At 58.4% G+C, this 27,469-nt stretch overlaps 4 protein-coding genes across 5 annotated transcripts; 1 reads left to right on the forward strand and 3 right to left on the reverse strand.

Annotated features, from left to right (window-relative positions):
* Window positions 1–921: 921 nt before the first annotated feature.
* LOC129197837 (ras-related protein Rab-11A-like) lies at window positions 922–6,942 on the reverse strand. The gene is made up of 5 exons (XM_054806627.1): window positions 6,831–6,942; window positions 2,985–3,180; window positions 2,716–2,909; window positions 2,549–2,629; window positions 922–2,307 (listed from the first exon to the last, which is right to left on the reverse strand). The coding sequence occupies exons 1-5, from the start codon at window positions 6,868–6,870 to the stop codon at window positions 2,168–2,170; spliced, it is 651 nt and encodes a 216-aa protein (XP_054662602.1). The 5' UTR covers window positions 6,871–6,942; the 3' UTR covers window positions 922–2,167.
* Window positions 6,943–8,038: 1,096 nt separating this feature from the next.
* Window positions 8,039–11,786, reverse strand: RAB25 (RAB25, member RAS oncogene family). Its single transcript, XM_054806176.1, has 5 exons — window positions 11,402–11,786; window positions 10,236–10,431; window positions 9,907–10,100; window positions 9,665–9,745; window positions 8,039–8,884 (listed from the first exon to the last, which is right to left on the reverse strand). Exons 1-5 carry the CDS (start codon window positions 11,439–11,441, stop codon window positions 8,754–8,756), a joined length of 642 nt encoding a protein of 213 aa, XP_054662151.1. The 5' UTR covers window positions 11,442–11,786; the 3' UTR covers window positions 8,039–8,753.
* Window positions 11,787–12,199: 413 nt separating this feature from the next.
* On the reverse strand, window positions 12,200–14,247 carry LAMTOR2 (late endosomal/lysosomal adaptor, MAPK and MTOR activator 2). The gene is made up of 4 exons (XM_054806246.1): window positions 14,039–14,247; window positions 12,955–13,117; window positions 12,733–12,822; window positions 12,200–12,457 (listed from the first exon to the last, which is right to left on the reverse strand). The coding sequence occupies exons 1-4, from the start codon at window positions 14,230–14,232 to the stop codon at window positions 12,401–12,403; spliced, it is 504 nt and encodes a 167-aa protein (XP_054662221.1). The 5' UTR covers window positions 14,233–14,247; the 3' UTR covers window positions 12,200–12,400.
* Window positions 14,248–15,110: 863 nt separating this feature from the next.
* UBQLN4 (ubiquilin 4) lies at window positions 15,111–27,411 on the forward strand. Of its 2 annotated transcripts, XM_054806298.1 has the most exons (11): window positions 15,111–15,306; window positions 17,369–17,520; window positions 20,029–20,234; window positions 20,574–20,836; window positions 22,081–22,239; window positions 22,963–23,188; window positions 23,581–23,720; window positions 24,149–24,232; window positions 24,846–24,961; window positions 25,618–25,795; window positions 26,196–27,411. In XM_054806298.1, the coding sequence occupies exons 1-11, from the start codon at window positions 15,157–15,159 to the stop codon at window positions 26,346–26,348; spliced, it is 1,827 nt and encodes a 608-aa protein (XP_054662273.1). In that variant the 5' UTR covers window positions 15,111–15,156; the 3' UTR covers window positions 26,349–27,411. The 2 variants fall into 2 exon arrangements, with proteins under 2 accessions (XP_054662273.1, XP_054662274.1); XM_054806299.1 differs by lacking the exon at window positions 24,149–24,232.
* The last annotated feature ends 58 nt before the right edge of the window (window positions 27,412–27,469 follow it).

Here is a 27,469-nt window from a genome sequence, read left to right on the forward strand (position 1 = left end):
CGTCCGTGAGCCCCGCGTGCAAACCTCTGCCTTGCTTCACCCTTCCCACTGCTCCATTCCAGCAGAAATCGTATAAAAGCTGAAAAACCTGGAAAAAACCCCCTGAGCCGCCGAGCCTGAAAGCACCTCCACGAGCTCGTCATCCCGCGCGTCCATGCCCGCGCCTGGCTGGATGGCACGTCTGCCGGCAGCGAGCCCCGAGGGATGCTCGGCTCAACCCCTGTCCCTTTGCGGAGCCGGGGGCAGCGTCCTTCTCCCGCACGCCCACCTTTCCCGGCTGACATCACCTCTTGGCACCGCGTTTCGGCGCGGGCAGATGGTGGTGCGGAAGGGGTGGCGCTTGGCGGCTCTCCGGCTGGTCTGCATATAGCCGTGCCTCTCCCAGCCGGTGCGGGCACGGGGCAGAGTCCGGCCAGGTCGGGTAATGGCTGTCAGTCCCCCTTGGGGACGGCCACCAGGCGTGCGGGGACGCAAACGGTGCCGGGGCTGGCCAGCACGGTGCGATGAGGCGGCCTCAGCCGTCGCTCGCCTGGGGACGGAGCAGTGCCGTGGTGCAGGGACACGCTGCACCGGGACGGCTGGAGCCAAGGGTAAGATGCTGGAGGGTTGGGGTGACTGCGCTGTCAGTTGGAAAAAAAGGGGGCGACCTCAACCCAAAGTGGGGGTGGCCCCCACTGGCAGCCGTTTCTGTGCAGGCACCCCTGTTCCATGGCAGCAGGATCCAACCTGCCCCTCTGAGCCTGAATGTCAAGTTCCCCCCTCCAGCCTCCTGCCGAGACATCCCCTCGCCCAGGCTACAGCTGCACCTTCCTCCCTGCCCCTCCTCCTCCTCACCTCCCATGCCCTTCATCTCCTGGGGATGGGTGCCCAGCGCACGGCCCAGCTCCTGGCCTTGAGGAGGGACCCTGGCAGAGAGAGAAGGAGCCTCCAGCAGCAACTTTATTTGGGGATTTTGCCCAAATTCCTGTTTCATCAATAAATCGCGCCCCAGGGCAAGACCCTGGCACAGATCCTGCCGGCAGAGCCAAGTGAGATGGGGTGACCGGGGGCAGCCATAGAGAGACAGAGACACACACCCCCCCAAAAAACCCCCCCACTGCGATGGGGGACACGCTCCCAGCACCGGGGTCAATGGGAAGGGACTGGCTGTCCCAGGAAAGCCGCCGCAGCCCCTGCACGCCCCTGTTGATTGACAGCTGCCAATCACCCCTGAGAGTGGCACTGGGCTCGGCAGGGTGCTGTGCCCACCCCGGGAGGTGCCGGCTGTCCCCCAGGCAGGGGAAGGGGTCCCTGCCCCCCCCGCAGGTGCAGCAGCCACCCCATCTAGTGGCAGCCACGTCCCCAGCCCAGGCCACGCTGTCACTGGCCACGAGCGTGGAGCGGGCTCACGTCCCACGGGAGGCTCCTCGCAGCCCAGAGCCCTGCGTGCCACCACCCGGGGAGACGTGCAGAGGGACCAGGTGCCCCCCCTCAGCACCCTATCCCTGCCCTCAGCCAATCAAAGCCCTGGGACCCCCTTGTCCCCTCCTCAGGGTCCCCCCCAAAGGCTATACCCCCCCGGATCCCTGCTCCAGTCTCCCTGGACTGGGGTCCCTCCGGGCATGAGCGGGGAGTCACCGCCCCCATCCCACACTGGGGTGTCCCTCAGCACCCAGAGGCACACCCAGCCCTCGGTGTCAAAGGGGCAGGGCTGGGTACAACCGGCTGTTGTTGTTGCTCGCTTCACCGGGCAAGACAAAGGTGCACCCAGTGCGTTCCCCCTGCGCACCCCACCCTGAAGGGCTGCACCCAGAGGTGCCACAAAAATGTGGCACCAAACGAGGGAGTCACGATGTTTGGGCTTGTTCAGTGCCACCCTGAGTCACCCAGTGATGGCACCTTCAGGGCTGGGGGAAGCAGGGACACGAGGGGATGGCATGTCCCAAACCACGGGAAGAGAATGGAGAGACTCTGATGCTCCCCTCCCCACCCTCCCAGTTTGTGTAGGTCCTACATAAACACAGGGAGAGCAACACGCAGGCAGCATGATGGTGCACACAAGAGCAGCCGTGCAGAAGCCCGACCCGTTCTGGGGAGCTGCAGTGAGCAGAGGTAGAGGGTGAGAAACGCAATGCCAGCACATGCTGGGTGGTGGTGGGGGTGTCAGGGTGGGGGCACCCCAAGGGGCTCAGATGTTCTGGCAGCAGGGTGCCTGCCTGCCCTCCTGCTGCGTGGGCAGCACCCGGATGGGCTCGATGGTCGTGGCGGGGCCAAACTCTGACTCCGGCTGCCCAGTGATCTGCCTCTGTGACACGATGCGGTAGATCTCTGCCAGCAGAGAGGGAAAAGGAGGAAGAAAAAAAATTCTTCAAGTATTTGTTTCAGTGGGGGACCCGCCCCCTCCCAAAACACACAACTCAAGGCGTGCAAACCCCCACAACTCTCCGTCCAGGGGAGCAGAATCCCACCCCAGAACGTACAGCCAGGGTCCCCCAGCAGTGTCCTGGGAGGACACAGTGTCTGAAACCATCTCCATCATCCCACCCTCCCTCTCCTGGTTGCCCCTTACCCGAGAGGATGTTGTGGAAAGCCGTCTCCACGTTGGTGGAATCCAGAGCAGACGTCTCAAGGAAGGACAGCCCGTTCTTCTCTGCAAGGACAGGACGAGCTCAGGCGGGTGCCGTGAGCTACAGCTGCCCCGGGATGGGACGGGACAGGCCGGGATGGGGGAGATACCTGCAAAGCTCCTGGCCTCATCGGTGGGCACGGCCCGCAGGTGCCGCAGGTCGCTCTTGTTGCCCACCAGCATGATGACAATGTTGGCATCAGCGTGGTCCTGCAGCTCCTTCAGCCAGCGCTCGGCGTTCTCGTACGTCAGGTACTTGGCGATGTCGTAGACGAGCAGAGCTCCCACCGCCCCCCGGTAGTACCTGGGGCACAGCAAGGGGACAAGGTCACAGCAGGGCCCCAGCTGAGGGACGCAGGTGGGGAGCAAGGAAACTCACGCTGAGGTGATGGCCCGGTACCGCTCCTGCCCGGCCGTGTCCCAGATCTGAGCCTTCACGGTCTTGTTGTCCACCTGGATGCTCCTTGTGGCAAACTCCACCCCGATGGTGCTCTTGCTCTCCAGGTTGAACTCATTGCGGGTGAAGCGTGACAGCAGGTTGCTCTTCCCCACCCCAGAGTCCCCGATGAGCACAACTGGGGCGGGGGGAAACAAGCACAGCGTCAGCCCCCCAGACACCCACCAGAGGCCCTTGTGTCCTGCAATGCCGACCATCCCAGCCTGGCAGCGATGGGGATCCCCCCCATCGGCCCCCACCCCCAGACCCCACTTCCATTTCATCCAGGGAGAAACCACCAAGTGAGGGGGCTGCAACTGCAGAGCCACACTCGGGGAACAGGACCAGCAGCCTCCACTCATCCCAGTGACACCCCAGCTACCTGTAAACCCCCCAGGTCAATTCCTGCCATCGCCTGGAAGTTGCCGGGGGTTTCCTGCCCCGCACCGGTGACGGGAAGGCGCCGTATGCACCTAGGTACACAAAACGGGCGGAAAACCAGAGACAGCCAGGCCAGAGAGGCCAAGCAGAACCAGGTCTCCTATTTCCAGCCCAAGCTCCAACCCTGAGGGCACACCAGAGGACTTAAGACCTGGTCTGAAAGGAAGCATCCTCCTCCTCCTCCTCCTCCTCCGCTACTGGTCCAGCCCGTGCGCTGGAAAGTCCCTGGGTGTGGGTTAGTTAAGTGCATTTTCTGCGTGTCCCAGATCTGGCTGGTTCCTGTAAAACCTGGTGCAACAGGCTCTGAGGAGGCTTTATCACACCGCTCCCCTGTCAAGTTTGTTGAGTTTATTACTCAACAGGTTTGGATTTTTTTTTTTTTTTTATTTCCCCCACTGCCAATTCTTCATTCTCCAGGTGCACTCAAACGCAGCCTGCTTCACTTTGCCCACCCTTGGGGGACACTTCTCCCCACCAGGATCAGACAACAGCAGGGCTGAAATCACAACCATCCAGTGACCACGCTGGGGAGAACGCTGGAGCAGCAACACCAGCGAGGAACCACCGAGAATGCCACGCCGCTGCACTCGACAGCAGGACTGCAAACCATGCTGCAGAATTTGCAGGAAAAAAATCCCACATCTACACTTATTCAAGGCTCAGCAGCCGCCATCCTCCAAGGACGTTGCTCCATGTCCTGGACAACCCCATCCCCATCAGCTCCAGCTCACGGGGACTTGGCTCCCTTGCACGGACTGGGATGCAAAGCCTCCGACGACGCGGCCACCCCCTTGCCGACACCCTCGTCGCAGAGCAGCCAGCAAACAGCGCTGCTCCGCTAAGCCCGGCGGCGAACGGCATGGCTCCCCGTCATCACCGAGGGTGGCTGGAAGGCACCGGAGCCTTGCCGACAGTTGCCGTGTCACGGCAGCCAGCAACGGAGGGAAGGGCGGCTCCTCCATGCAGCGCTGAAAGCTGCTGTGAGCTCCGCGGAGGCCCACGACAGTCTGGGCCACCCTGGACAAACTGGTGGAAAAATGCAGGCTAGAGCCAGGTTCATTAACGCCTGCTGAGCCTCGCTGCTCTGATCTGGGCTTGGTGTTTAATCAACGGGAAGTTGCCACTTCCCCAAGCTCAACGGCCGCGTCCCCTTTCCCCCCCCCCCCGCAGCGCCGTGTTCCTGCTGCCTCAGTGGCCCGGGGACAGGCCCTGGCTGCCAGGAGACAGCACTGAGTACAACCAGGGGAAACTGAGGCACGAGCGTGCCAGGCTGCATCACTCCTGCAGGCAGGAAAAGACCTACCGGGCCCGGAAAACCTTCGGCAACCAGCCTGGGGGAGGGAGGAAGGAGCAGAGCCATCCCGTGCGTGGCACACGCTGACCTTGCACGGCCCCTCGCACTCCCGCGGGCTTCGCACCACAGCAGGGACGGGTTGGATGGGGCAGGGAACCAGCAGCCTCCAGGACACCTCGATACAGCGGGGGTACGTGCTCAGCCCCATCCCCCTGAGCCCGAAGGGCAAGAGGGACTCGAGCCGCACCCTCCACCCCTCCACACACAAAAGTGTTTGACACGCTCGGTCCTCACTGCCTCCGAACACGCAGCACGAGCAGTTTAAAGCGGGGAACGCACATCCTGCGAGCACCAGTGAGACATCCCTGACACATCATGTCCCAGCCCAGGGGTGGGGATGGAAACAGCCTGGAGCTCTGCACAGGCGCCCTGAGGAAGGGTCCAAGGAGCAGCCGTGCCCAGGGCCGGTTCTCATCCATCCCGAGCCCCTCCAGCAGCATCGAGGGGCTTCCCGTGAGCACAGCTGGAACCTGCATTGTACTTTGCAACAGGAAAAGGCAGCTGATGCTCCCATCTCACTGGAAATCAGGGTAGCGCTGCTTCAAGCGGTGACCATCTCCCATTTCTCACGGGGAGAAGCTGGTCTCAGCAGAGCCACCTAACCCCAGAGTGCTGGCCCAGCTCCGTGCCCCTAAACATTGCGTTTGGACTTTGCTCCAGCTTCAGGAAGGATGAGCAGACCTTGCGTTCAAAACCAAGTTCTCTTTCTTTTTTTTTTTAGGGACTCCCGAGACCACCATGAGACCGAGGAAGGGAATGCAGAGCCCAGTGCCGAGCTGCTCTCAGCCCTGGCTCCTGCAGGATCACGGGGAAGGGACAGGCACCACACGAGGACAACGCGCCGGGGCCATCCCAGAGCCGTGCTGCTGGTGCGACGCTGGCCGACAGGCAAAGGACACGCGAGCCGGAGGAGCCCAGATACCTCGCTCCGAGGCGCGACCCAGCTCCGCCTGCATCAGAGTTTCCTCCCTCGCCAGGTCCCGGAATAACTCGGGAGAGGAGGATTTTCCTGGGCAGGGGCCAGGGGAGGTGTGCGAGGAGCCAGGGGCTACCGTCGTGTCGGTGACTGGAATTACACGGGGCCTTTCGGGCAGGGTAGGCTGACTCACGGCTGGCCGCCGGGTGATCTCACTCCCCAGTTTTTATTGCTCAGGAGGTTGTGACGTTGCCAAGCTGTCCCCTGGCTTCCCCCAGCACCCGCTCCAGCCACGGCCCGGCTGCCAGCGCTAACGGCAGGGAAACCCGGCATGCGGAGGGGATGGCGGCTCAGAGGGGGATGCTGGGCTCCTACAGCCAGGAAAAAACCCAACATTGCACCTCAAGGGCCCAACCTCATCCCCCCTTGCACACCAGAGAGGTCACACCGTGACCAGCACCAACAAGGACAAGCCCTGCATCCTTTCCCCTAACCGCAGCCAGGCGAGCGGCACAGCTTTTCCTCTTGGGATCGCTCACTCAGCCCCCAAAACTGCTCCTCCCACCCCAGCCACACAGAGGAGAGCGCCCAAACCCACCCAGAGGGGCTAGCACAGCACCCACCGTGCCACAGGGACCAGCTCCCCCCCCCACCCCACATCCTCAGCCCATCCCCAGGGACCAGCACCCCATCCCCTGGATGCTGAGGACTCCAGACTCCTCCTGCAGCAGTAACAAGCTGCTTTAATTAGCACCAGGGCCACAAACAGCCACCCGCACCCAGCAGCCACAGGCCAGCTCCACACAAACCCTCAGACCACGGCAGCATTTCAGCCTCCACCCTGAGGCCCCAGCACCACCAAGACCCACCACCCCTCTGCCCAGCACAGGGGAGCACCCCAACAAGCCCCCCCCCAGCCCCGGGAGCCGTGTGTTATATCCCAGTACAAGCCACAGCCCCGGCTTCCAGCTCCATCCCGAGGGTGCTGCAGGGAGACGGCACCACGCAGCAGGCTGAGGCCGTGCACAGCTCATTGCAGGCATGGCCAGGGCAGCGCAGGCATGGCCAGGGCACCCACCTTTGAAGAGGTAATCGTACTCATCGTCCTTGCCCCGCATCTCACCCAGCACCAACAGCCCCACTCCCACTGGGACAACTGGGATTTCCGGGCCTTATCCAGCCCTGCGGGGACCCTCCCCCGTGTCCCCATTGGTGGCCACAGCCCTTCCTCCTCACACCCATTGGCGGCCGGGGCTGTCTGTCACCGCCCAGGTGTGCTCACCGGGGCCAGGTAAGGGGGGGGCAGGTCCGTGGCTGCTCCCAGGGGCCGGGCCTCTGCTCCCCGCTCAGCACGGCCGGTCCGGGGGCTCTGCTTCGGGGTGTCCTCCTGCGGAGACATTTCGGGAGTGGAGCACCTCTCCAGGAACGGCTGGAGAGCTGGCCAAGAGAAGGCTGAGAGGGGATCTCATCAAAGCTTCTAATTGTCTAAAGGGTGGGTGTCCGTGTGATGGGGCCAGACTCTTCTCAGTGGTGCCCAGTGACAGGACAGGGGGCAATGGGCACAGACTGGAACATGGGAAGTTCCATCTGAACACGAGGAAAAACTTCTTCCGTCTGAGGGTGACCGAGCACTGGGACAGGCTGCCCAGAGAGGTTGTGGAGTCTCCTTCTCTGGAGAGATTCCAAACCCTCCTGGATGTGATCCTGTGCAACCTGCTCTGGGTGATCCTGCTTTAGCAGGGGGGTTGGACCAGATGATCTCCAGAGGTCCCTTCCCACCCCCACTGTTCTGGGATTCTGGGATTCTGTGAAAGCTGCACGGCAGCAGGGAAAGGCCACCACCGTGTCCACGTGTGCCACCGATGGGAACAAGTCGTGGCCACGCTCTCCATGCAGAACCACGGACACGAAATGGGACCTGGGCCAACGTGTCTTGCGTGGCGCAAAGGGAAAGCGAGCGCCCAGAACTAGAGGAAGATACGGAGAATCCAGCAGCAATTCTCCCATTTTCAAGGGCTTTTGGATAACCAGCTGATGCCAAGCCACGGTTTGGACTGCTAAACTGCCAGCCATCCCCTATAAGCCCTCGAGGGTGTGGGGATGTGGACTGGGAAAGGTTGTGTGGGGAGGGGACACAGGGAGACCACGGCATCGGGCTGGGAGGGGGCGCAGGGGGACCATGGCATCGGGCTGGGCTGCTTGGGTGGTCACGATCTCCGGCATCTCATGGAGGTGGGGACCAGGGGATGGAACTACAAACATGCAGGAATTCCAGCTCAGCAAACCCGCATTTCACAAGTCCTTTAATGATTGAGTCACCGTTGCGCTGGACACGGAGCTGCTCCCGGGCCCTTTGGCACCGGGCTCTGCGCTGAGCCCCGTCCTGCCGTGCAGACAGGAGGGACCCTCACTAGGTCCTGCCATCACACTTGTCCCATGTCTGGGATGGGCACAGAGGCGTGCCAAGGGCTGAGCGCTGCCACTTCGCTCCTGAGGGCTTGGGATGACCCCAGAGCAGCCCCCATTGGAGATGGAGACCTGTGGGGTCAGCCACATCCGCAGCGCGTGGCACAGGGTGGTCCCACGGGAGCAACTCCAGGGCCAGACACAACTGGAGCAGCTCCCGTCGCTGGCACAATCCTGGCCAGAACCTCCTGGCTCGTTCCCCAGCAGTGCCTTGGGGGTCTCTCAGTCCTCTGCACCGTGGGTCCGAGGGGCACGGAGGTCCGTGCGTGATAGTGGTGATGCTACCCTGGGCCCAGCAAAAACGAAGCAGACAGAGCAGAGCTCCCGGCACTGGTGCTTCTCACCGTTTATGGCAGAATTTGGCCACCGTCCAGGCTGCTGGTCCCCACTGCGCCAGGACAGGGGTGGAGGCTGGGTGACACCAGCTTGCGCCAGCGGCCAGAGGAGTCTGCGCAGAGGCAGACCCGGCTCTACGCCACTGGCGTGTCCCGGGGCTGCGGGGGTCCCCGGGGGCTTCCCGGGGTGCCCGGCCAGCTCAGAGGGCTACGCAGCACGGGCGCTTCTCCGGCTGCGCCGCGGCTGCGCTCTCCAGGCTCTCGCTGGCAAGCGACACCGTGTTGCTTTGGCTGCTCCTCTGCTTCTGCTTCTGCACTTTGTGGAAGATCTCTGCAAAACAAGAGGTGCCGGGGGGGGGTCTGTGTGTCAGCCAAGGGCCCCCCAAGGTAGCAGGGACAGTTTCAAGCTTGCAGCCCCCGTTGCTCGCGTGCTGGCGTGCCGCTGGGCACGTCAGTGGCTCTCCTTTATGCAGCAGAGGGGACAAGTTGAGGGGTGACAAAGGAGCAGCTCCCCCAAGTTGCATCCCTGCGGCGCCTGGGGAACACCCTGCAGTTAGGCAATTTCCTCTTGCCCAACCTGGGATTAGTGCTTCACCCCGCGCCGGGGCTGGCCGCTCACCAGGCCAGACTGGCTCGGCACGGCACGGCACGGCACGGCACGGCACGGCACACCTCCCTGCGCTCCTGCCCCGGTGCTGCTGCCATTCCTGGAGAGGTGCTCCTGGCCGAGCATCACCCCTCTCCGTTCCCGGCCCCCCCAGGTCCCTGCGGCCAGCTCAGCAGGGTGCTGGAGACGTTGAGTCAGGAGCCCAGGACAACAGGAAGGGGGACCAGGGATTACAGGGAAGAAGGAGCCCCCGGGGCTTTGGGGATGCCTGGGGGCTGGGAGAACAAAACCACGGGTGCGGAGAGCGAAACGCCCAGCATGAAAGGCCGGAAACCAAACCAGCCGGAAAGACAACACTGGAACCAGACCCAAAAGTCCTCAGTGGAGCAGGGCAGAGGAGAGACGCGCTGCACATCCTCTGCCCAGCCGCACGTCCCCGGTAAGGGACCCTGCGACGCCACAGTCCCGGGGACCCCCGCTGCACCACGGTGCCGGTGTATGTACCCTTCAGGATGGTCTCGAACGCCTGCTCGACGTTGGTGGAGTCCAGCGCCGAGGTCTCGACAAACAGCAGCCCGTTGTTGTCTGTAATGAGAGGATTTCCCCGAGATAATGCAGACGCCGGTGAGGGCATGGCTCTGCTTCCATGCCCCTTTAGAGATGTCAGGGTGCCCACGTTGGTGCGGGTCCGTGCTATCAGGGAGGTTCCCAAGCCCCCGGGCCCATAGCAGGGTGCCAGTCCGTACCTGCAAACATTTTTGCCTCCTCCATGGGCACCTCCCGAGCCTGCACGAGGTCGGTCTTGTTCCCCACCAGCATGACAACGATGCTGGCCTCGGCGTGGTCGTACAGCTCCTTCAGCCAGCGGTCCACCACATCGTACGTCTGGTGCTTGGTGATGTCAAAGACGACCAGGGCGCCCACAGCCCCGCGGTAATACCTACAGGAGAACCCCACCATCACCCCGCACTCCAGAACACGTCCCCCCCAGCGTCCCCACCCGTGGGGCCCAACTATGAGGGCATCGCTACCCAGGTACCGGGGGGAGCCCCGATTTCAGGCATCCCATCCTTACGCGGAGGTGATGGCACGGTACCGCTCCAGCCCGGCCGTGTCCCAGATCTGAGCCTTCACCACGGCGTCTCCCACCAAGATGGTGCGGGTGGAGAACTCCACGCCGATGGTGGTGCGGCTGTCGTGGTTGAACTCGTTGCGGGTGAAGCGGGAGAGCAGGTTGGTTTTCCCCACCCCGGACTCCCCGATCAGGACAACTGAGGAAAGAAGGGAGAAAGCCCACCGGAGCTGTCAAGGAGGGGAGAGGGCTGCTCCAAGGCATTGCACAGGAATTCAAATAACGCTTTCCGACCTGCGCCAGACCCGCCAGCAGCTCGTTGCCTTGGCAGTGGGACGGCCAGACCGCCCCGGGTGCATGGGGACCCCTCATTGCCTGGTGACCCCAGAGCTGGGCAGAGAGGCCGGGCAGGCATGTGGGTGTAACAAACGGGGGTCCCACCCCTGCATCGTGAGCTCTCAGCCCCCCCCCCCCGAGCGTGGCTGAGGCACCTCGACTGAGCCCAGCCATGGTCCCTGTCTGCTGGCGTGGCCCCAGCGCTGTTTGGGGGGGTCACAGCTATCAGGCTCTGGGCGGCAGGAGCAGGGCGAGGACACTGGCGAGTCCAAGGGGAGCACTGAGGTCCAGCCAGGGGCACCCGGCAGAGACGCAGGATGCCAGCGCCTCGTGCCTGAGGAGCTCAAGCTGGGGGACATGAGGCTGTGCCCCCGTTTTTCCACCCCGGGTTTGACCCCCACGTCCTCTGGGTGTGCCACCACCCAGGTCACCGCAGCAGAAGGACTTTTAAATGCCTGCCACTCTCAGGGGTTAATGGGCTGGCACAGCATTTACGTCTCGCACCCTCAGTTCCTGCCATCTCAGTCCCCACCGCGCGCCAGCAACTTGCCCGGCATCCCAGGCGTGCAGCCTTGGGGTGGGCATGGCTCCGCCAGCCCCCGGCGCCGTTCGCTAGCCCTGACCTCGCTGCCGTCAGCCAGGGACGTGGCTGAGGCCGGTGCCTGCTCCCCGATCCCCCGACCCTTCGCAGCTCCCATCAGAGCTGCAGGGATGGGCAGCAACAGCTCGGGGCATGGCAGCCCTGGGGGGAAGGCGCCCCAATTCCCTCCCCACAGCCCCTGGCCTCCCGCTCCCTTTTGGGGAGGGGGATTCGCATCGAGCCCAGGACTCACCCTTGAAGACAAAGTTATAATCCTCCTCGGCGCTGCCCATGTCGCCCCGGCTGCCACCCGCCCTTGCCGGGGCCGCCGCCACCACTTGGTTTCCTCCTTCCAGCTGCAAAGCCCGGAGCAGGCAGCGCGGGGCGGGCCAGGCTCCGAGAGGCACCAAGGGAGGAGATGGAGGGGACAAAGTTTCCTCTCTGGTGGGGAGCGAGTGGGGAGCAAGCGGGGTCCCGGGGAGCAAGTAGGGTCCGGGGGAGCGACGTCAAGGCCGGCCGGGTTGGCGTCTCAGGGCGGCCGGTTGACTCAAGGGGTGGGACTGGGTGTCGCAGCGCAGGTTGGGCAGGTAGTGTCACCCCTGGGACTGTCACGGGGCGGCCGGAGGAGGAGCCGGGGCCTGATCCTGGCTGCTGAGGCCGGTGCAGGCTGCAGCGCAGGGCAGGCTGGGGCAGCGGGCAGCGCGGGCAGCGCGGGCAGCCGGGCCAGAAGCAGATCCCCCAGCTCAGCCCGGCTCCAACCGGGTGTGAACGCGTTTCCTCGCCTCTGCTGCCATCGTGTGAAAGCCAGGGAAACCGGGGAAGGGAAGGAGCCCCCGCCACCCTCCGCTACCCCCGCGCAGCCGGGCAGGGGTGCAGGGGGGCTCGGCTCCGTTACACGGTCTCTCCCCTGGCATGAGCCCCTCGCAGCCCCTGCTCTGGTTTTCCCCAGGGTCCATCTGGAGCGATGGGCAGCCCCAAAGCACTGCCCGGGACACCCCCGTGCGTCCCCCCCAGCTCCTCCTCTTATTCACAAGAGACACAACAGGACGTAAGCATCAGAAACACTTTTATTCCCTCCTCCCCCCCCCCCGGCTTTTTTGCTCCCCCCACCTTATTTTTAAAGGCCACACCAAAGTAGGACTGAGCTCCAGGATGCCTGGGGGGGTCACTCACCCCCCACCCGCACCAGTGACAGCACCGAAGCAAACGGCCTTTGCACGGTGGCACTTCCGAACTCCCTCCGCTCCCGTGCTCAGGATGCGGCCACCTGCGTGAGCGGCTCCTCCAGGTACTGGACCAGCGCCTGCGCCTGCAAGCAGAGAGCGGCGTGGATTTTGCAACCTGCACACGCACCGCCCGCGTGCTTATTTTAATTTATATTTCATTTTAGAGACTTAAAAAGGTGTGGTGCGGTGCCTGGGCTGGCACGGAGGACAGAGGAGCCTCTGCAAGGAGGAAAGAGGTGTCCCAGGCACGGCAGCTTCCTCCACCACTCCCATCTTCATCCTCCTCCACAGCTCTCTCCCACCCGACAGCAGGGATGCAGCCCTGCGGCCCCCCCGGCCCCCTCTCCACCAGCATTACCTTGGCCTTCAGCATCCCAAATCCAACTGTCTCCTTCGCGTACATGCAGAGCAGCAGGTTTGCAACCCGTGTGATGGCCACTCGCCCCTCCTGCCCAGGGAGAAACAGCACCCGTTGCACCCCTGGCTTGGCAGGGACCACCGGCAGGGTCCTGGGTGACCCCAGAGCCGTGGCAGTGCCCAGGTCCCCAGGAAGGGGAGGACAGCCCCCAGCCCCACGTACCATGCAGTCCATGAGGATGAATTTGAGGTTGTCCTCATTGAATGCCTGGTGCCCATTCTTGTCGTAGGCCACCCAGATGTTGCTGGCGATGGCCGCGGTGACCCTGGCATCAGTGTCCCCGTAGCCCGAGTAGGCGAGCAAGGACCCCTCGTTGTTCAGCAGCCTGGAAACAAGGCGGGGGGAGAGGGGGGGCAAACTGGTGTCTCTAAACCCAGTGTGGCACCACACCCCACTGCAGTGCCAGGAGGCAGAGCAAACCCCCCCAGCCCAGGACACCCCAGCTTGGCAGGGGATCTTGGCAGGGGGTCGGGGGCTTCAAAGCCAGGAAGCTCTGGGGTGGCCCCATTCCCGAGCAGGGCAGTGTGGGTCTGCGGTGGCACCAGTGGGACAATGCTGCAGATCGGGCACGAGCCTGGCGGGCAAGCACTGCGCACCGTGCATGGTCCTGGCACTGTGCACAGCCCTGGCACTGTACACCATGTACGGTGCACAGTGCACGGTCCTTGCATTGTGCATGGCTCTGGCATGGTGCACCGTGCACAGCCCTGGCACTGCGCACTGTGCACAGGCAGTCCAGGCACCATGCACAGCCCCAGCACCATGCATTGTGCACTGTGCACGGCCCCAGCACCATGCATTGTGCACTGTGCACGGCCCCAGCACCGTGCATAACCCAGCACCATGCATTGTGCACCGTGCACGGCCCCAGCACCGTGCATAACCCAGCACCATGCACAGACAGTCCAGGCATCTTGCACAACCCCAGCACCATGCATCATGCACTGTGCACGGCCCCAGCACTGTGCACGGCCCCGGCACCGTGCACTGACAGTCCAGGCACCATGCACAGCCCCAGCACCGTGCATAACCCAGCACCGTGCATCATGCACTGCGCACGGCCCCAGCACCACGCGTGCCCCTTGCAGGACCCCTCTCCCCGCCGAGGGGGGCATTTCCAGGGCAGGAGGAAGAAAGCGTTTCCTCGCAGGAGTATTACCCTGCACCGAGCAGAGCGTGCCAGCCGGCCCCGCAGCCACGGGTGGGGGAAGCCGCCCCTCGCCCCCAGCCCCCGACCCCTACTCACAGGGTGCTCTGGACCCCGCCGGTGTTGGCCTGGCTCAGCACCTGCGTCAGGGCTTTGGGGCGCAGCATGGCCGCAGCCGCCCCGCTCCTCGGCCTGCGATGGCGGGGAAGGCTGGAGCAGGCCTCGTCCGTCAGTGGGACCATGCTCAGCCCAGAGCACGCTGGGATTTGTAGTCCCTGTCCTGGGGCCGCCATACGTCCTGCTGCGGGTGGCCTGTCCCCCAGGGCCACCCCGGGGTGCTGCCCCAGCACCCAGCTCGGCTGCGGCAGAGTCTGGCTGCCCAAGAGGTTCAAGGTGAAGGACAGTTTGGCCAGGGGGGAGCTCAGGGATCGGCCAGACCCTCTCAAACCCTACCCCTCGGCTGGCTGAGCGCTGCCGTTGGCACCCGGCTCTGTGCTCCCGGGTCTGGATCGGTCCCAGCCGAACGGCCATGGCATGGCGGCAGGAGGCTTGCCACCCACAACGAGCCCAAATGGTGGGGGAGTCCTGCCCCTGCTGGGGTGCCCGGCAAAAATGGACCTGTTAGAGCGGCTTTAGCAATGGGAGGGGGTACACGGCAGGCCTGGGTAAGGGGGTGGGTGCAGGATGGATCCAGCTAACCAGGGGGAGCCAGCCTGGAGCCAGCTAATGGGGGGTGCAGGATGGAGCCAGCTAACGGGGTGGGGGGCAGGTCGGATCCAGCTAAGAGGGGGATCCAGGCTGCAGCCAGCTAATAACGGGGGTTGGATGGATCCGGCTAATGAGGGAGATGCAGGATGGATCCTAATGAGGGGGCTGCAGGATGGATCCTAATGAGGGGGATCCAGGCCACATCCAGCTAATGAGGGGGATCCGGGCTGAAGTCGGCTAATAAGGGGGGTTGCAGACTGGATCCAGCGAGGGGGTGCAGGACGGATGCTGGGGATGCTGGTGAGGCAGGCAGCACTGCAGGCAGCACTGCAGGCAGCTGCCCGCGCTGTGCCCCCCCTCACCGCCCCTTTACCCCCCCCCCCCGCGGTGCTGCAGTTCCCCGCCGGGCCGCCAGGGGGCGGTAGCGGTGGTGAGGGGGGCCAGGGCGCCGCTCTCTCGCAGCGGCGCGCGCCGCCTTTCTCTGGTGGCGGCCCGGGCTGGCGGCGAAGATGGCGGAGCCGAGCGGCGGCGGGCCCGGCCCCGGCGGGGAGAGCGAGGCGGGGCTGGGCGGCCCCGGCGGGGCTCTCATCCGCGTCACGGTGAAGACCCCCAAGGACAAGGAGGAGATCGTCATCGCGGACGGCGCCTCCGTGCGCGAGGTGGGGGCGGGAGCGGGCCTGGGGGGTGTGGAGGGGCGAGGGGGGCCTGGCTTGGGGGTGGGGGGCTGAGGGGACCGGGGGGCGGGGGGGGGGGGGCTGGCCTGGGAGAGTGAGGGGCTGGGGAGCTCAGTGTGAGGGCTTTTTGGGGAGGGACCTGGCTTTAGGGAGGGGGGAGGACTTTCGAGGGGGAGTGAGGGAGCCGGGGGCCCAGAGAAGTGGGGGAAGACACAAGTGGCTTTGGGTTGGAGGTGAGGGCTAGAGGGACTTGGAGGACTTTTGGAGACCTGGCTCTGGGCTGGGGGGAGCTGCGGAGGTTTGGGGGGCACCCCTGGCCGCTGGGGCCTTGCAGGAGCCAAGCTTTGAGGGAGCTGGGAGACCTGGGTGCGGGCAGGTGCTCGGAGGGGGCTTGGGGGGGGGCTTTGGGTGGGGAGCGCTGACACTAGGGGTGGGGATGGCCCTGGGGGTAATCCACGGGAGGGTTTGTGGGCGTCGACAGCAGGGCGTAGTTGGGGATGTGGGAGGGGGGTGTGAGGGCCTTGGAGAGCAGCTTTGTGGGGAGCGGTCATGGGGAAGGGAGCTTTGGGGTGGATGGTGGCTGTGGGGAGAGGGGTGTGAAGAATCGGGGTGGGGGCTGGGCTGCGCGGGGAGTGGGAGGGAAGGCGTTCCTTGAGCGGTTGGTATGGGAAGGGCGCTGCGATGGGGAGAAGTGGCTTTGGGGACAGAGCTGGATGAGTGCGTATGGGGCTGCCTGCAGGGAGGCAGCTGGGTGTTGTGGGGTGGGTCTGGGCACTGGGAGGCAGATCCCACGGGTGAGGGGAGAGGGGCCGGGCAAATCCTTGGGTCAAAGGTTGGATGGAGCAGAGGAAAGGGAACATCAGCCCACGAATGGGCTGGGGGGGTCAGCTCCTGCGAGGGAGATTCACACAGGGCACGGTGGTGTGGGGTGGGCGGGAGGAGGCTGGAATTTGCAGGGGCTGGCTCAAGCGCTGTCGAAGTGGCTGTGCCCACTGGGGCAAGGTGTCATCAGCATGGCTCTTGGCTTGCTGTGCACTTTGATCTGGGGTGTAGGGCGCGAGGTTGTGATGTGAAGGCCCTGGCGGAGGTCTCTGGGGAGCAGAGTTGTGGGTAGGCAGGGGCTGTAGGATGTGTGGTCCTCCTGCTCCTTCTTGGCTGCCTCCTGAGAGCCCGTCGGTATAAGCGGGATGTTAAGTGACGGCTTTGTGCAGAGGAGGACACGAAGCTTTGCGACCAGGATGACCTGGGGCTCAGGGCTGTGCTCTCCCGGGCATTGATTTGAGGGTTCTGGTGCGAAGGCTGCAAGCTCCTCCAGGACAGGTGTGTGCTTCTTTTTCTGTCCTGGCCTTTCCCTCTGAATTTTCTGTAGTTTGTGGCTTCCAAATGCAAGGCTTTTTTTCCTCGCAAATCAACTTGGGAATGCCCCAGCTGGGCTAGCAATGACAGTCTTATTGGCAGGTGTTAATCCCACCCCATCACACAGTAAAGAAGAGGTGTCCGTGTTATGTGGCGTGGCATGCTCATAGGGAATTCAGTTGCAGAAATAGGAATTGGAGAAGACCTAGTTTATTTCCATTGGCTGATAAAGGATTGTTCCCTTTTCCATAGAGCTCTGTCCTGTATTAAATCAGAGTTGGGCTTTCCTTAGGAAAAAATCAAATGAGCAGAGACAAAAACAGTTCAGTCATTCAGAGGATAAATGGTGTATTTGGATTAGACCTAAGAGACACACTTGATCTGGCTTTGGAAGCCTTCAGCTCATCTTGAGGTAATTGCTCTATTCTTTCTGAAATTTTCTCCACGTTTTGTAAGTGTAGAGCTTGTCTTTGGTTTTGGTTTGTTGTTTTTTTTTTTTTTCTTCTTAACACCTCAGACATCCTCAGCAACGGGTGACTGAATTGGTACCTGCATGGGCTCCTTTTGGGTGAGGTACTGAAGGACTGTCAGTTCCTTATGCTGTTTGCATAGTGGATATGATATCTGGAGTATTAGCTCTAAATTTCTGGTTTTGGTCCTTTGCCTGAAAAATGCTTTGTTTGTTTTTCAGTTCAAAGAAGAGATTTCCAGGCGGTTTAAAGCCAAACAGGATCAGCTGGTTCTGATCTTTGCTGGGAAGATCCTGAAGGATGGAGACACGTTGAATCAACATGGGATCAAAGATGGACTGACTGTACACTTGGTCATTAAGACTCCGCAGAAGTAAGAAACTGTTTTGTCTTGGGGGGCTGAGGGTAAATGGATGATGCGAATAAACGATGGTAGAGTATTTCTGCCGTGTCGGTGACTGAAGCGGAGTACTTGTGCGAGGCCTGAGTGCTGGCTTTGGGGTGTGTGCGAGTCTGGCTGCGGTGATCCGGCAGGAGAACTCTCCCAGACTCCCTGCTGCAACTTTGCCATGCAGCTGTGGGGTTTATCACTCGGCCTGTCTTTTCCCTATGTTACGCAGCTGTGTAAGTGCATGGCAAGTACCTGAGAGGGTTGTCTCTTCTTTAAGACAACTTGTGTATATGGCTTTGCATATTTTGAACCTTTATAATTCAGTAATCTTGAAAGAACCCATTGGGATTTGATACCATTTCTAACAAAGATAAATTGCTGTTTATAGAAATTACTTTCCCAATGAATTCATGTTGAAGTTGAAACTAATACCCATTTTTTCTTTCACTTTCTATCATATACTCTGGTCTAAGCCTGTGCTCATGCTTGCTTAGGTGCTGTGGGAGGCAGAGCACTATCTGTAGGGCAGAACAGTGTTTCCGTGTGGTACCTGTAGGCATGTTTGCATGGGCAGGTGCAGACAGGTGGGTGCTCCGCCTCAGTGGGAATGCACAGAGGTTCGGGCTGTATGACCACGTGCACACAGCGGTGAGGTTGTTAGCTCAGGCACAGTACTGCAGGCACACCCCACAGCAGCTCCCAGTTTGGACACGGCTCACTTGTGTTCATCCACTCAGCCTGAGAAAGGGACGCAGGATTGACCGCAGAGTCCTGCAGGGTTAGGTTTTTCCCAGCGCTGTCCAATGGAGCCATGGGCACAGAAGGTTCTTGGGAACAGTTGCTGTACTACAGGTGCAGCCACGTCTTTTTGATCTCGAAACCCCCATTGTAACCATTTCTTGGGCTCCCTACTGCGGTCTGATCAGGCTCCTGGTGAACTAACCGGGCTGTGTCTTTCTCTTTGTGCAGTTCTGCTGTCCCCTGGGAGAGCTGCCTCACTGGCTTAGTCAAGATTAGTGCTTCCCCTCTTTTTTTTTTTTTTCTCCACAAAGACAAGCATGTGTATTGTCAGCTTCTGCAGGAGGTCTCTCTCTGGATTCTGCATCTCCAGGTAGCCTGATAGGCTGATGCTGTTTACCACTGTCTCTGCAGCAAACTGTGGTACTTGTGAACCATTTCAAAGGGTAAACGAGAGAGCTGTCCTGGGTTGCTGATTTTCTTCCCGCTAATATTCATAGATAAGTGCTTACCGAAGACATTACAGTCTCTTCCTGTGCTGAGAGAAACCAAGTGACCTTTCTCCAGCTTCCTTCTTCCTTTTTTGTTCAGCTTCCTATTCGCTTTGTTTCCCCACTCTCTGCCTCCTTCTCAGTGGCCGCTGGTTTTCAGCAGCGGTCAGTTGAGTCTGGAAGGTGGACAGGGACCTTCAGGTTTGATATTTAAAGTCCTAGAATCAGAATGAAAAAGGAAAGGAAGTAGAGAAAGGAATCATCCTTGGTTTGGAAAAAAAAAAATCAAGAATTTGTTGTTCTTATTTACTTGTAAGTGGCATAATAACATTTCTTATTTGAGGTGAGTATAATGAATTTTGGGGTCTAATTTCATGTGAAAGCTCTTCAGCACTAGTCCAGGACTCATTGTCATGACTGCAGATGCTTCAGAGAATCTTTAAATGTTGTCTTTCAAATTCCTATAAAAATCCTGAGGAGGAACTGTGATTGCAAGGTACTACCTTGGGTTGGTTTACTCAATAAAGCTGATGTCCAGCATCTGACGCTGTGGCTCATGGCACAGTATCTGCATGCGTGTATTAAAAGAAGCTCTAGTGAGCTTGTGTTGGACAGGGAAGCTTTGCATGCAAGGTACAGCCAGTGGCAGAGATGTGAATTCCTAGCCAAGCTGGCCAGAAACGTTCTGTAGCTTCACAGGCTAGATGCTAGCTGCATTGTGCCTCGGTTTCCCTGTCTGTAGAGTAATGCTGATACTTATTTTTGCCCCCAGGAGCACTGATAGGAATATTCAGTGCATGGGAGGATTTGAAGAAAAGCAGACTCTTGTTTACCCCATGCACTAGCCCTGCTGTAACCTCCTGTGGTTTCTGTGGGAGCAGCAGGAGGATTTTCCTGTTTGGAGCAAACTCATTGCTCAAGGATATAGCTGAGGTAAATAGTTCAGTGTGATTCAAGGAAGAGCTAGATACGACTCGGGGTAAGACCAGTCAAGCCACTTCATGTGGGCCAGGATAAAATGTCAGGGGCTGTTACGCATCAGGATGGGAGGCAGATTCCAGCAGATGGAAGGCATCTGGGAGCACAGCTGCGTATCCGTGCAGGCGGGAATGGAAACAGCCAGGGCTGGCGGCTGTGGGGACAACAGACACGAAGGGAGGCTTGGTCAGTGTGGGGTGTACCGTCCTGTGTCCCCCCCAGAGGACTCAGCTCACCATTTCTGACTCTCAGGAGTTTAATGCCTTCTTTTGTTTCTTTGCAGGGTCCAAGATTCAACATCTGCTGCTTCTGCCCCCAATGCTGCTTCTGCGCCCACTGCAACCCCTTCTTCTCCTGCTGCCCCATCTCAGCCTTCCACATCCAGCAGCGCCGTTTCTGACGCAGGGAGCGGCAGCAGACGGAGCAGTGGGTCAGGGACCATGGGAGGTCCTGGAGACGGAGGCCCTAATAATGCTACATCCATCCTGTGTAAGTGATGGCTGTGAGAAGGTGTGACACGAAAGGAGAATTTCTGAGGATTAGACCAAGGAGTTGGGATTCTTGACCCCTGTAGTTGTCTCTGCTTGCTCTAGGCTTTGCATGAGTTGCTTCCACCGGCATAGCTCAGTTTCCCTGCTCAGGATAATGCCAGAGCCCGTAGCGAAGCATGCGTAGGGGGTGTCCTCCCTCAGAGCTGGCTGCTGTAGGAATAGAGGATACCCCTAGATTAGTGTGGGTGCAGTTCAGCTGATGTGCTTGTCCTCTTTTTGCAGCTGCTGACAGTTAACTGACTTGCCCCTCTCTCCCCACGTCTTGTTCCCTTTCCAGCTGGCTTTGGCGGCATCACTGGGCTGGGCAACCTTGGGATGGGCTCTGCCAACTTCATGGAGCTCCAGCAGCAGATGCAGCGACAGCTGATGTCTAACCCAGAGATGCTTTCTCAGATCATGGAGAATCCCTTGGTGCAGAACATGATGTCTAACCCTGACCTCATGAGACAGATGATCATGGCCAATCCCCAGATGCAGCAGCTCATGGAGCGAAATCCGGAGATAAGCCACATGCTGAATAACCCAGAGCTCATGAGACAGGTGAGTCAGCGTGCCAGGGCCTGTTTAAAGCATGTTCAAGAGCATCTTTGTGGACCAGCTTCAGTGTCTGCTCTCCAAAGGGAGCGTGTGAATGCCAGATCAGTGATTTTAGAGATCTCTTCCTTCCTGCTGTAAGCTCCTGACAAACAGATGGTGGTCTTGAGTTATGTGAATACTGATTACTCAACCCACATACTTGCAACTCTTATCTCCCTTGCAGGGCTATTGAATCTATCATGTGTTGGGCAAAAAAGGATGCTGGGATCATCACAGCATGCTGCATACAAGGCTACTGTGTTCTGAGTAAAAACAGTCACAGAGAAGTGAAGCTACCGTGAAAGCTTTTTGTTTCTCTCTATTTCTCTTGATAGATTTAAGTATAGACTACAGAGCTGTACAGTCAATATTTTACTACCTGGACCAGCTGAGAGCGCTAGTCGTAGGCCGGGATCCTAGAGGTCTCAATTTTCTTTACGATCCCAGAAGAGAGGACACGTGCCCTAGAGGACTGGCTATCTGGAAGACCAGAGGTTCATCGGAAGGGAAGCGTAAGGGATGAGTGAGAGCCTGAGTGTTAAATAGCCCTTGACAGGACTCTGCTGTTGCCCCAGGAAGACTTGTCAGGAGGTCTTTCTGAGTTGTTGCTGAATGAGCCTAGTTTCCATCTGCTTCTTGGTTATCTTTCTTTCAACTGTGTCGGCCGTACATGAAATTCCAGAGCTGCAGGACTACATTGTGAATGATGCATACTTAAGCAGCTCCTCAAATTAGATCTGGATGTTCCTTGTGCAGGGGAGACACATCAGAAGTCTGGAGAGGGTGAATGTCTTGGTTTTCTTGAAATGGGAAGGATCCAATCTCTTCCACCTTCTTAGTTTTTGAATGCAGTCCATCTACTTTGAGTGGGAACATATGGGTGTTAAATGTTTGGATGTCCTGATAGTGCTTAGAAACAAAACAATCTCATCCAGCTGAATTGAGGTTGAGAAGGAAGAGAGCTGAGCAAGGATGGGAGGAGCCAGGATCCCTGGGCTCTCTTTGCTTGGATAAATGATCTCTCTGCTCTCTGACTGTGAAACGGGTTTAATTATACTCTTTCGTCTGGGAGCTGAGATTTAACTCTTTCAGTGCATGGCTGGTAGATCAAGAGAATACCACTGAGCTGCTAACCAGTCTCTTGGTCCACTCCAGTCTTCCGTGGTGCACATGGGCCTGAGCTTTCCACGTTTTCCTCCTTCTCCCAGACAATGGAATTGGCTCGTAACCCTGCCATGATGCAGGAGATGATGCGGAACCAGGACCGTGCTTTGAGTAACCTCGAGAGCATTCCAGGAGGATACAACGCCCTGCGCCGGATGTACACGGACATCCAGGAGCCCATGTTTAGTGCAGCCAGGGAGCAGGTATTGGCTGTGTTCCTGTAAGTGGGGTGTAGCGTGCTGAGCATGGGAAAGGGGTCTTGCCCTGACCCCCGTGCTAACAGGGCGACCTTCCCAAAGCGTGGCTGTTCATCCCCTCCCGCTCTAGATGATGAATGCAGCCACTAGCAGGAGAACATTGTGCCATGCCTGTCAGATGCTTTTATTACATGGTTTGGTGTATCTGAGCAGAGACCTGCCCTCGCTCCTTTGGTCTCCAAGCAGGCTAGATGCCAGCCGTCACCGATGTGAAGGCCCCGTAGCTTCGTTAGCACAGCCCTTTGCTCTCAGCCCGGCTTACTGTATTAGCTCAAGCCTGACGCCTTTGGATTGGAGCTGGCTGAGATCCATCTGGCTTGAAGCACAGGAGGAGTGAGCGCAGGTCTGTCTGCAAAAGGCTGTGCAGACATACTCCAGTCTAGCATTACCTACTGGTATGTCCGGGTGCTGATTTTACATGGATGTTTTGAAGCCCTGCATTTGGGAGCCAAATCTAGGGCTGTGGCCACTTCTTGAGCTGGATCTTTTTCTGAGCGAGGTGTGTTGTGGATTACAGATTTCTCAGGAGGCAAATTATAGCATGTGTTTAGCAAATTCTGGACCTGGATGAATACGATCGGCTGTTCCCTAGCTCATACTGCACTGAGGTTAGTTCGACATTCTCTGCTGGGGCTAACTGATGACGGCTATTTCTTTCTTTTTCCCTAGTTTGGCAACAATCCTTTCTCTTCCTTGACGGGGAATTCTGATAGCTCAAGCTCTCAGCCTTTGCGGACGGAGAACAGAGAGCCGTTACCGAACCCCTGGAGCCCCACACCCCCTGCTTCCCAGAGCCAGGCGCCCAGCAGTGAAGGGAGCACTGGCTCGGCAACCACCCAAAGCACACCGACTGTATCCAACCCCTTTGGGCTGAATGCTGCTAGCATTGGGGCTGGTACGTAAGCGAGAGAGGAACCAGAGGGTGCTACTGATGGAACAGGTCACCCAGGCTTCCCTGGAGGGTGGTTCCCTCTGGCATTTGAGTGCCTGCCTGTCCGTGGCTGCTCTCCAGATGAATGATTCTAGCCCAGTCGCGAGCACAAATGGGTTATTTCTTCTGTGCCTGTCGGAGGGTTACTTCGGGAACTCTGATGTCCCTGCAGCCCTCGAGAGCAGGGGAGACTGGCAAGCAAAGCACTGCCATGGCTGTCCACAGCAATATTCACTGTTGGCCAGGGCATGAAGTAAAGGCGTTGCTATTGTATGTCATGTTGTATTTCAGGCATCGCAGCAGTGCTCAGGCTTCTAAGGGGTTTTCCTTTGTTGTCTTTTCCATTCCCCTTGCAGGCATGTTCAACAGCCCAGAGATGCAAGGACTCCTGCAGCAGATTTCCGAAAACCCTCAGCTGATGCAGAACATGATCTCTGCCCCTTATATGCGGAGCATGATGCAAACTCTTGCCCAGAACCCGGACTTTGCAGCACAGGTACAAGTGGTGCAGTTGTCTTCTGTTGTCAGGCAGTGAGTACAGTGCTTGTGAGACCAGTCTGCTTCTGTAGTTGGAGTGGTTCCTCTTGCAGAAACCAGAGCGCTGAGTGAATATAGACAGTTTTGTTACATTTCTTGATAGCTTGAAGGCAGTCACAGTACTGAACCCTGTGTCTTAGCAGAGCCCCTAACAAAAAAGGTGACTTTCAAAGGGACACGGGAACGGCCCTTCTCTTTGCCCATGGCCAAGTGGCCCCTGCTCAATGCTGCTGCCAGGAATTGAGCTGTCCTGTTTCAGTCCCTGTTAGCAGGGGGAACTCGTTGAAAGCCCAGGGAGGGAGTCAGGGGCATGGCTTAGTTAAGTAGGGTTTACCAGCCAGTGGCAGCAACCCTCTGACCCTACCTACGTGTGCTGTCTCTTGCTAGATCATGGTAAATGTCCCCCTCTTTGCTGGGAATCCACAGCTTCAAGAACAGCTCCGCCTTCAGCTCCCTGTCTTCCTGCAGCAGGTAAAGGCCCCTGTCTGGCCCTGTGCTGTTCTCAGCCCCCGGGCTCTAGAGCTTTTCCATCCACTGTAGGACAGGGAGTATCTCGTCCGCTTAGTCAAGTGGACTAGGAAGCATGTGGGCTTGGGTGGTTTGGGCTGTGAAAGAACGGGGTTTGCGCAGGGTAGAGAGAAAGGAAGAGCTTGTTTAGACAAGGCAACCTAAATTACCTAAAGGTAGACTTCATATTAGACTAGTTAAGCCATGTGAAACCGCTGTGTGGACAGTCTCTCACTGTAATGAGTTTACAAAAATTAAAACAGCTAATTGTGCTAGAGCAGCTAGTTCACTCAGGTAAATCAAATAAAATCACTTCAATTCCAAAGGCATATGCCCCCAGTTCTAATCTGATTCACCTAGTTCACTTAGGAAATTTGATCTAAACTCTATGAGTATCTGCGTAGATGAGCCCTGTAGTCTGGAGACTTGAAGGAGGAACCAGACTCGCAGGTTTGCTCTGGCTGCAGGGTGAGAGGTGCAGCTCAGTGCTGATTGTTCGGATTTAAAGCTGGTGGGTCTCTGGCTGCGGCAGCTCTCGCTGTTTGGTACCGCTGTGTCTTTTTGCCTTTGTTCCCAGATGCAGAACCCAGACTCCCTCTCCATTCTCACCAACCCCCGCGCCATGCAGGCGCTCCTCCAGATCCAGCAGGGACTCCAGACGCTGCAAACGGAGGCCCCAGGACTAGTGCCAAGGTAATAAGCACTTTAGAGTGGGTTTCTGCAGGCAGAGCTGACATGCTTGATACCAGCAGGCAGACTAGCTGTTGATTCATCGAGGAGATCTGCTTAGGGCACTCTGTCATGGGGACTTCTGCGCGTATGTGTGCCTGCAGGCCTCTCTGAGCTCCAGCTAATTAGCACTTTCTGCTTGTTTGCACTTTACATGGGAAGTCCTTGACCCTTTTTTTTTTTTTTGGGGGGGTGGGGAGCAAAGGTTTGGAAACCACTTGGTCTCTCCCCATCTTTTGTTTGCTGTATTCGATGTTGGCTGAACTCAAAAATTTTATCTCTGGAGAACAGTACAAGATGCACAGCCCCGAGGTTGGGTGGGTGCATTGGGGCAGCCTGCTCTGCCGGCAGCCCTCGGGCCTTCTGCTCTCTGTCAGCGTGGGTCACGTTCAGTCTCTGCAGTTCCTTTCAGGCCTGCGCCTCTGTTAGGATTGCTTACTTCCAGCACCGTGTGTGACCAGGATACAAACGCAGCCGGTTTAATTTACAAAGCTGTCCTGTAGTTTGGGCCTCAGCGAGGGCCAGCCTGGCAGAGCCTGCTGGTTACTGTGCTGCCTGGCTCTCAGGGGACACCTAGAAGTGCCAGCTCGCCTCTGAGCACGCCCTGCCTTCCTCTGCAGCCTCGGCTCCTTCGGCATGCCTCGAATGCCCCCGTCCTCCACAGGAGGAAGCACAATCCCGGAGAACCCTGTTCCTTCCGCTTCGACGCCGGCCAGTGCCTCTCCAGCTGGGGGTGGTAACCCCCAACAGCAGCTCATGCAGCAGATGATCCAGCTGCTGGCCGGAGGAAACTCTCAAGTATGTAATGCCCAGCTGCATGCTGATACGCTTCTGGGGAGGGACATCTCCAGGGCGAGCTAGCGGTTGTCCCGATCCCGCCCCGCTCTAGGGACGTGGTCGCCAGCAGGTTTCTCTTGGCGATGGTGTCTCAGGCTGGCTAGCTCTTTGGGGTGTAGTAACCCTTTGCACAGGTTTGAAGCTAAGAGTGCCAGGGATCCTCCTCCCAGCGCTGCTGTCGCTGTAGGTACAGGGCTTGGACTAACTGTGTGCAGTGTGGGGAGGTGGGTAACGTCACTAAGTGAGCCCGGAGTGTTTCCGTACGCCTGAAGCTGAGCTCAGCCGTCGTTGTTGGCCCTGCCCGTATTGGATGTTGATCTCTGCTGTCTGACTCTAAGGTCTTTGTCCTTTCCCTCCGTAGGCGCAGAGTCCTGAAGTGCGATTCCAACAGCAGCTGGAGCAGCTCAACGCCATGGGCTTCATTAATCGTGAGGCCAACCTCCAGGCGCTTATTGCCACTGGTGGAGACATCAATGCAGCTATTGAGAGACTGCTGGGCTCCCAGCCTTCCTAAACTCTTGTCATGCTGCCCCGCAGACGTCAGCACATGCATCCATACACATGCACAGGGGGATCTTTCAGGAAAGCCCACCATCATTTTCATATCTGACAGCTGTCCATGTATTTAAAACAAAAAGATACAGCTTAACCCCTGACCTTCCTACTAAGTTAAGATTTCATGTTGAAATGCTCTTTAACTGGCTTGTATGTGGATTCCAGTTCTCATCGTGGCCACAGAGACTTCAGATGTGTATTTTTTCCTAAATATGCCCTCTGTCTCAGACACTCTTCTCTCTCTCTCTAGATGGTAGAGGCGATACTTCTAGTTACTTACCTGAATGATTGTGTTTTGAGTAGCTTGATTTTAACTGTACATGATTCCCTCCCCTAGCCCTCCTTTCAGGCAAATATTTAAAACTTGAGCCAAGTTTGGGTTTTGGTTATTTCTCCCAGCATCTTATTGGGAATGGATCAAAAGAAAAATTGAAATGACCTGGAAATTTCTGATGTCATTTGTCTTAATGTTCCATTGAATGAACTGAGCCTGTGTCCCTTGCACACGGGTGCCTCTAATCTCCTGGTAGAGGGTTAAAGTACATGAAAACTACATTTGAAGTGTGGCCTCTTTACACCCTTGGGATGGTGTAAAGGAGCCTAGATGCCTTGAGGGATCAGGCTTGCTGTTCTTGAACTTGAGTTGAAAGTGCCGTGCAGAAGAACGTGTTTGAAAGGTGTGTTTCTGCCCAAGCAATTTTCCTTCTTGCGCAGTGGTGTCAGGGGTTTGTTGACTCTTGTGCTCAGTAGGCTCGTTCCTGAAAGTGTGAAAACAAAAAAAGGAAATAGAAAAATAAGTTAACGATCTTTTCGCTTCACTGGAAAATGTTGAAGTTCATGTTCTTCCCAGTTTAGATCCATCCTCCATTTCCCCCCCCTCCATTTTGGTGTGTTTGAATGTTATGACTCTCCAAGAAACTCCCCGAGGACCAGCAGGGTGATATTTTCCCAAGAGCCTCCATGGCTGTGTAATTTGCATACCATTTTTATCAAAGAAAAATAAATGCGCACAACCATCTGTCTCCCTGCACTCCATGTATCTTCCTTGATTGCCACATTTAAGCTGATTGAGTTCCCATA

The sequence above is a fragment of the Grus americana genome, chromosome 29, assembly GCF_028858705.1.
Source record: "Grus americana isolate bGruAme1 chromosome 29, bGruAme1.mat, whole genome shotgun sequence".
Lineage (NCBI taxonomy): Eukaryota > Metazoa > Chordata > Aves > Gruiformes > Gruidae > Grus > Grus americana.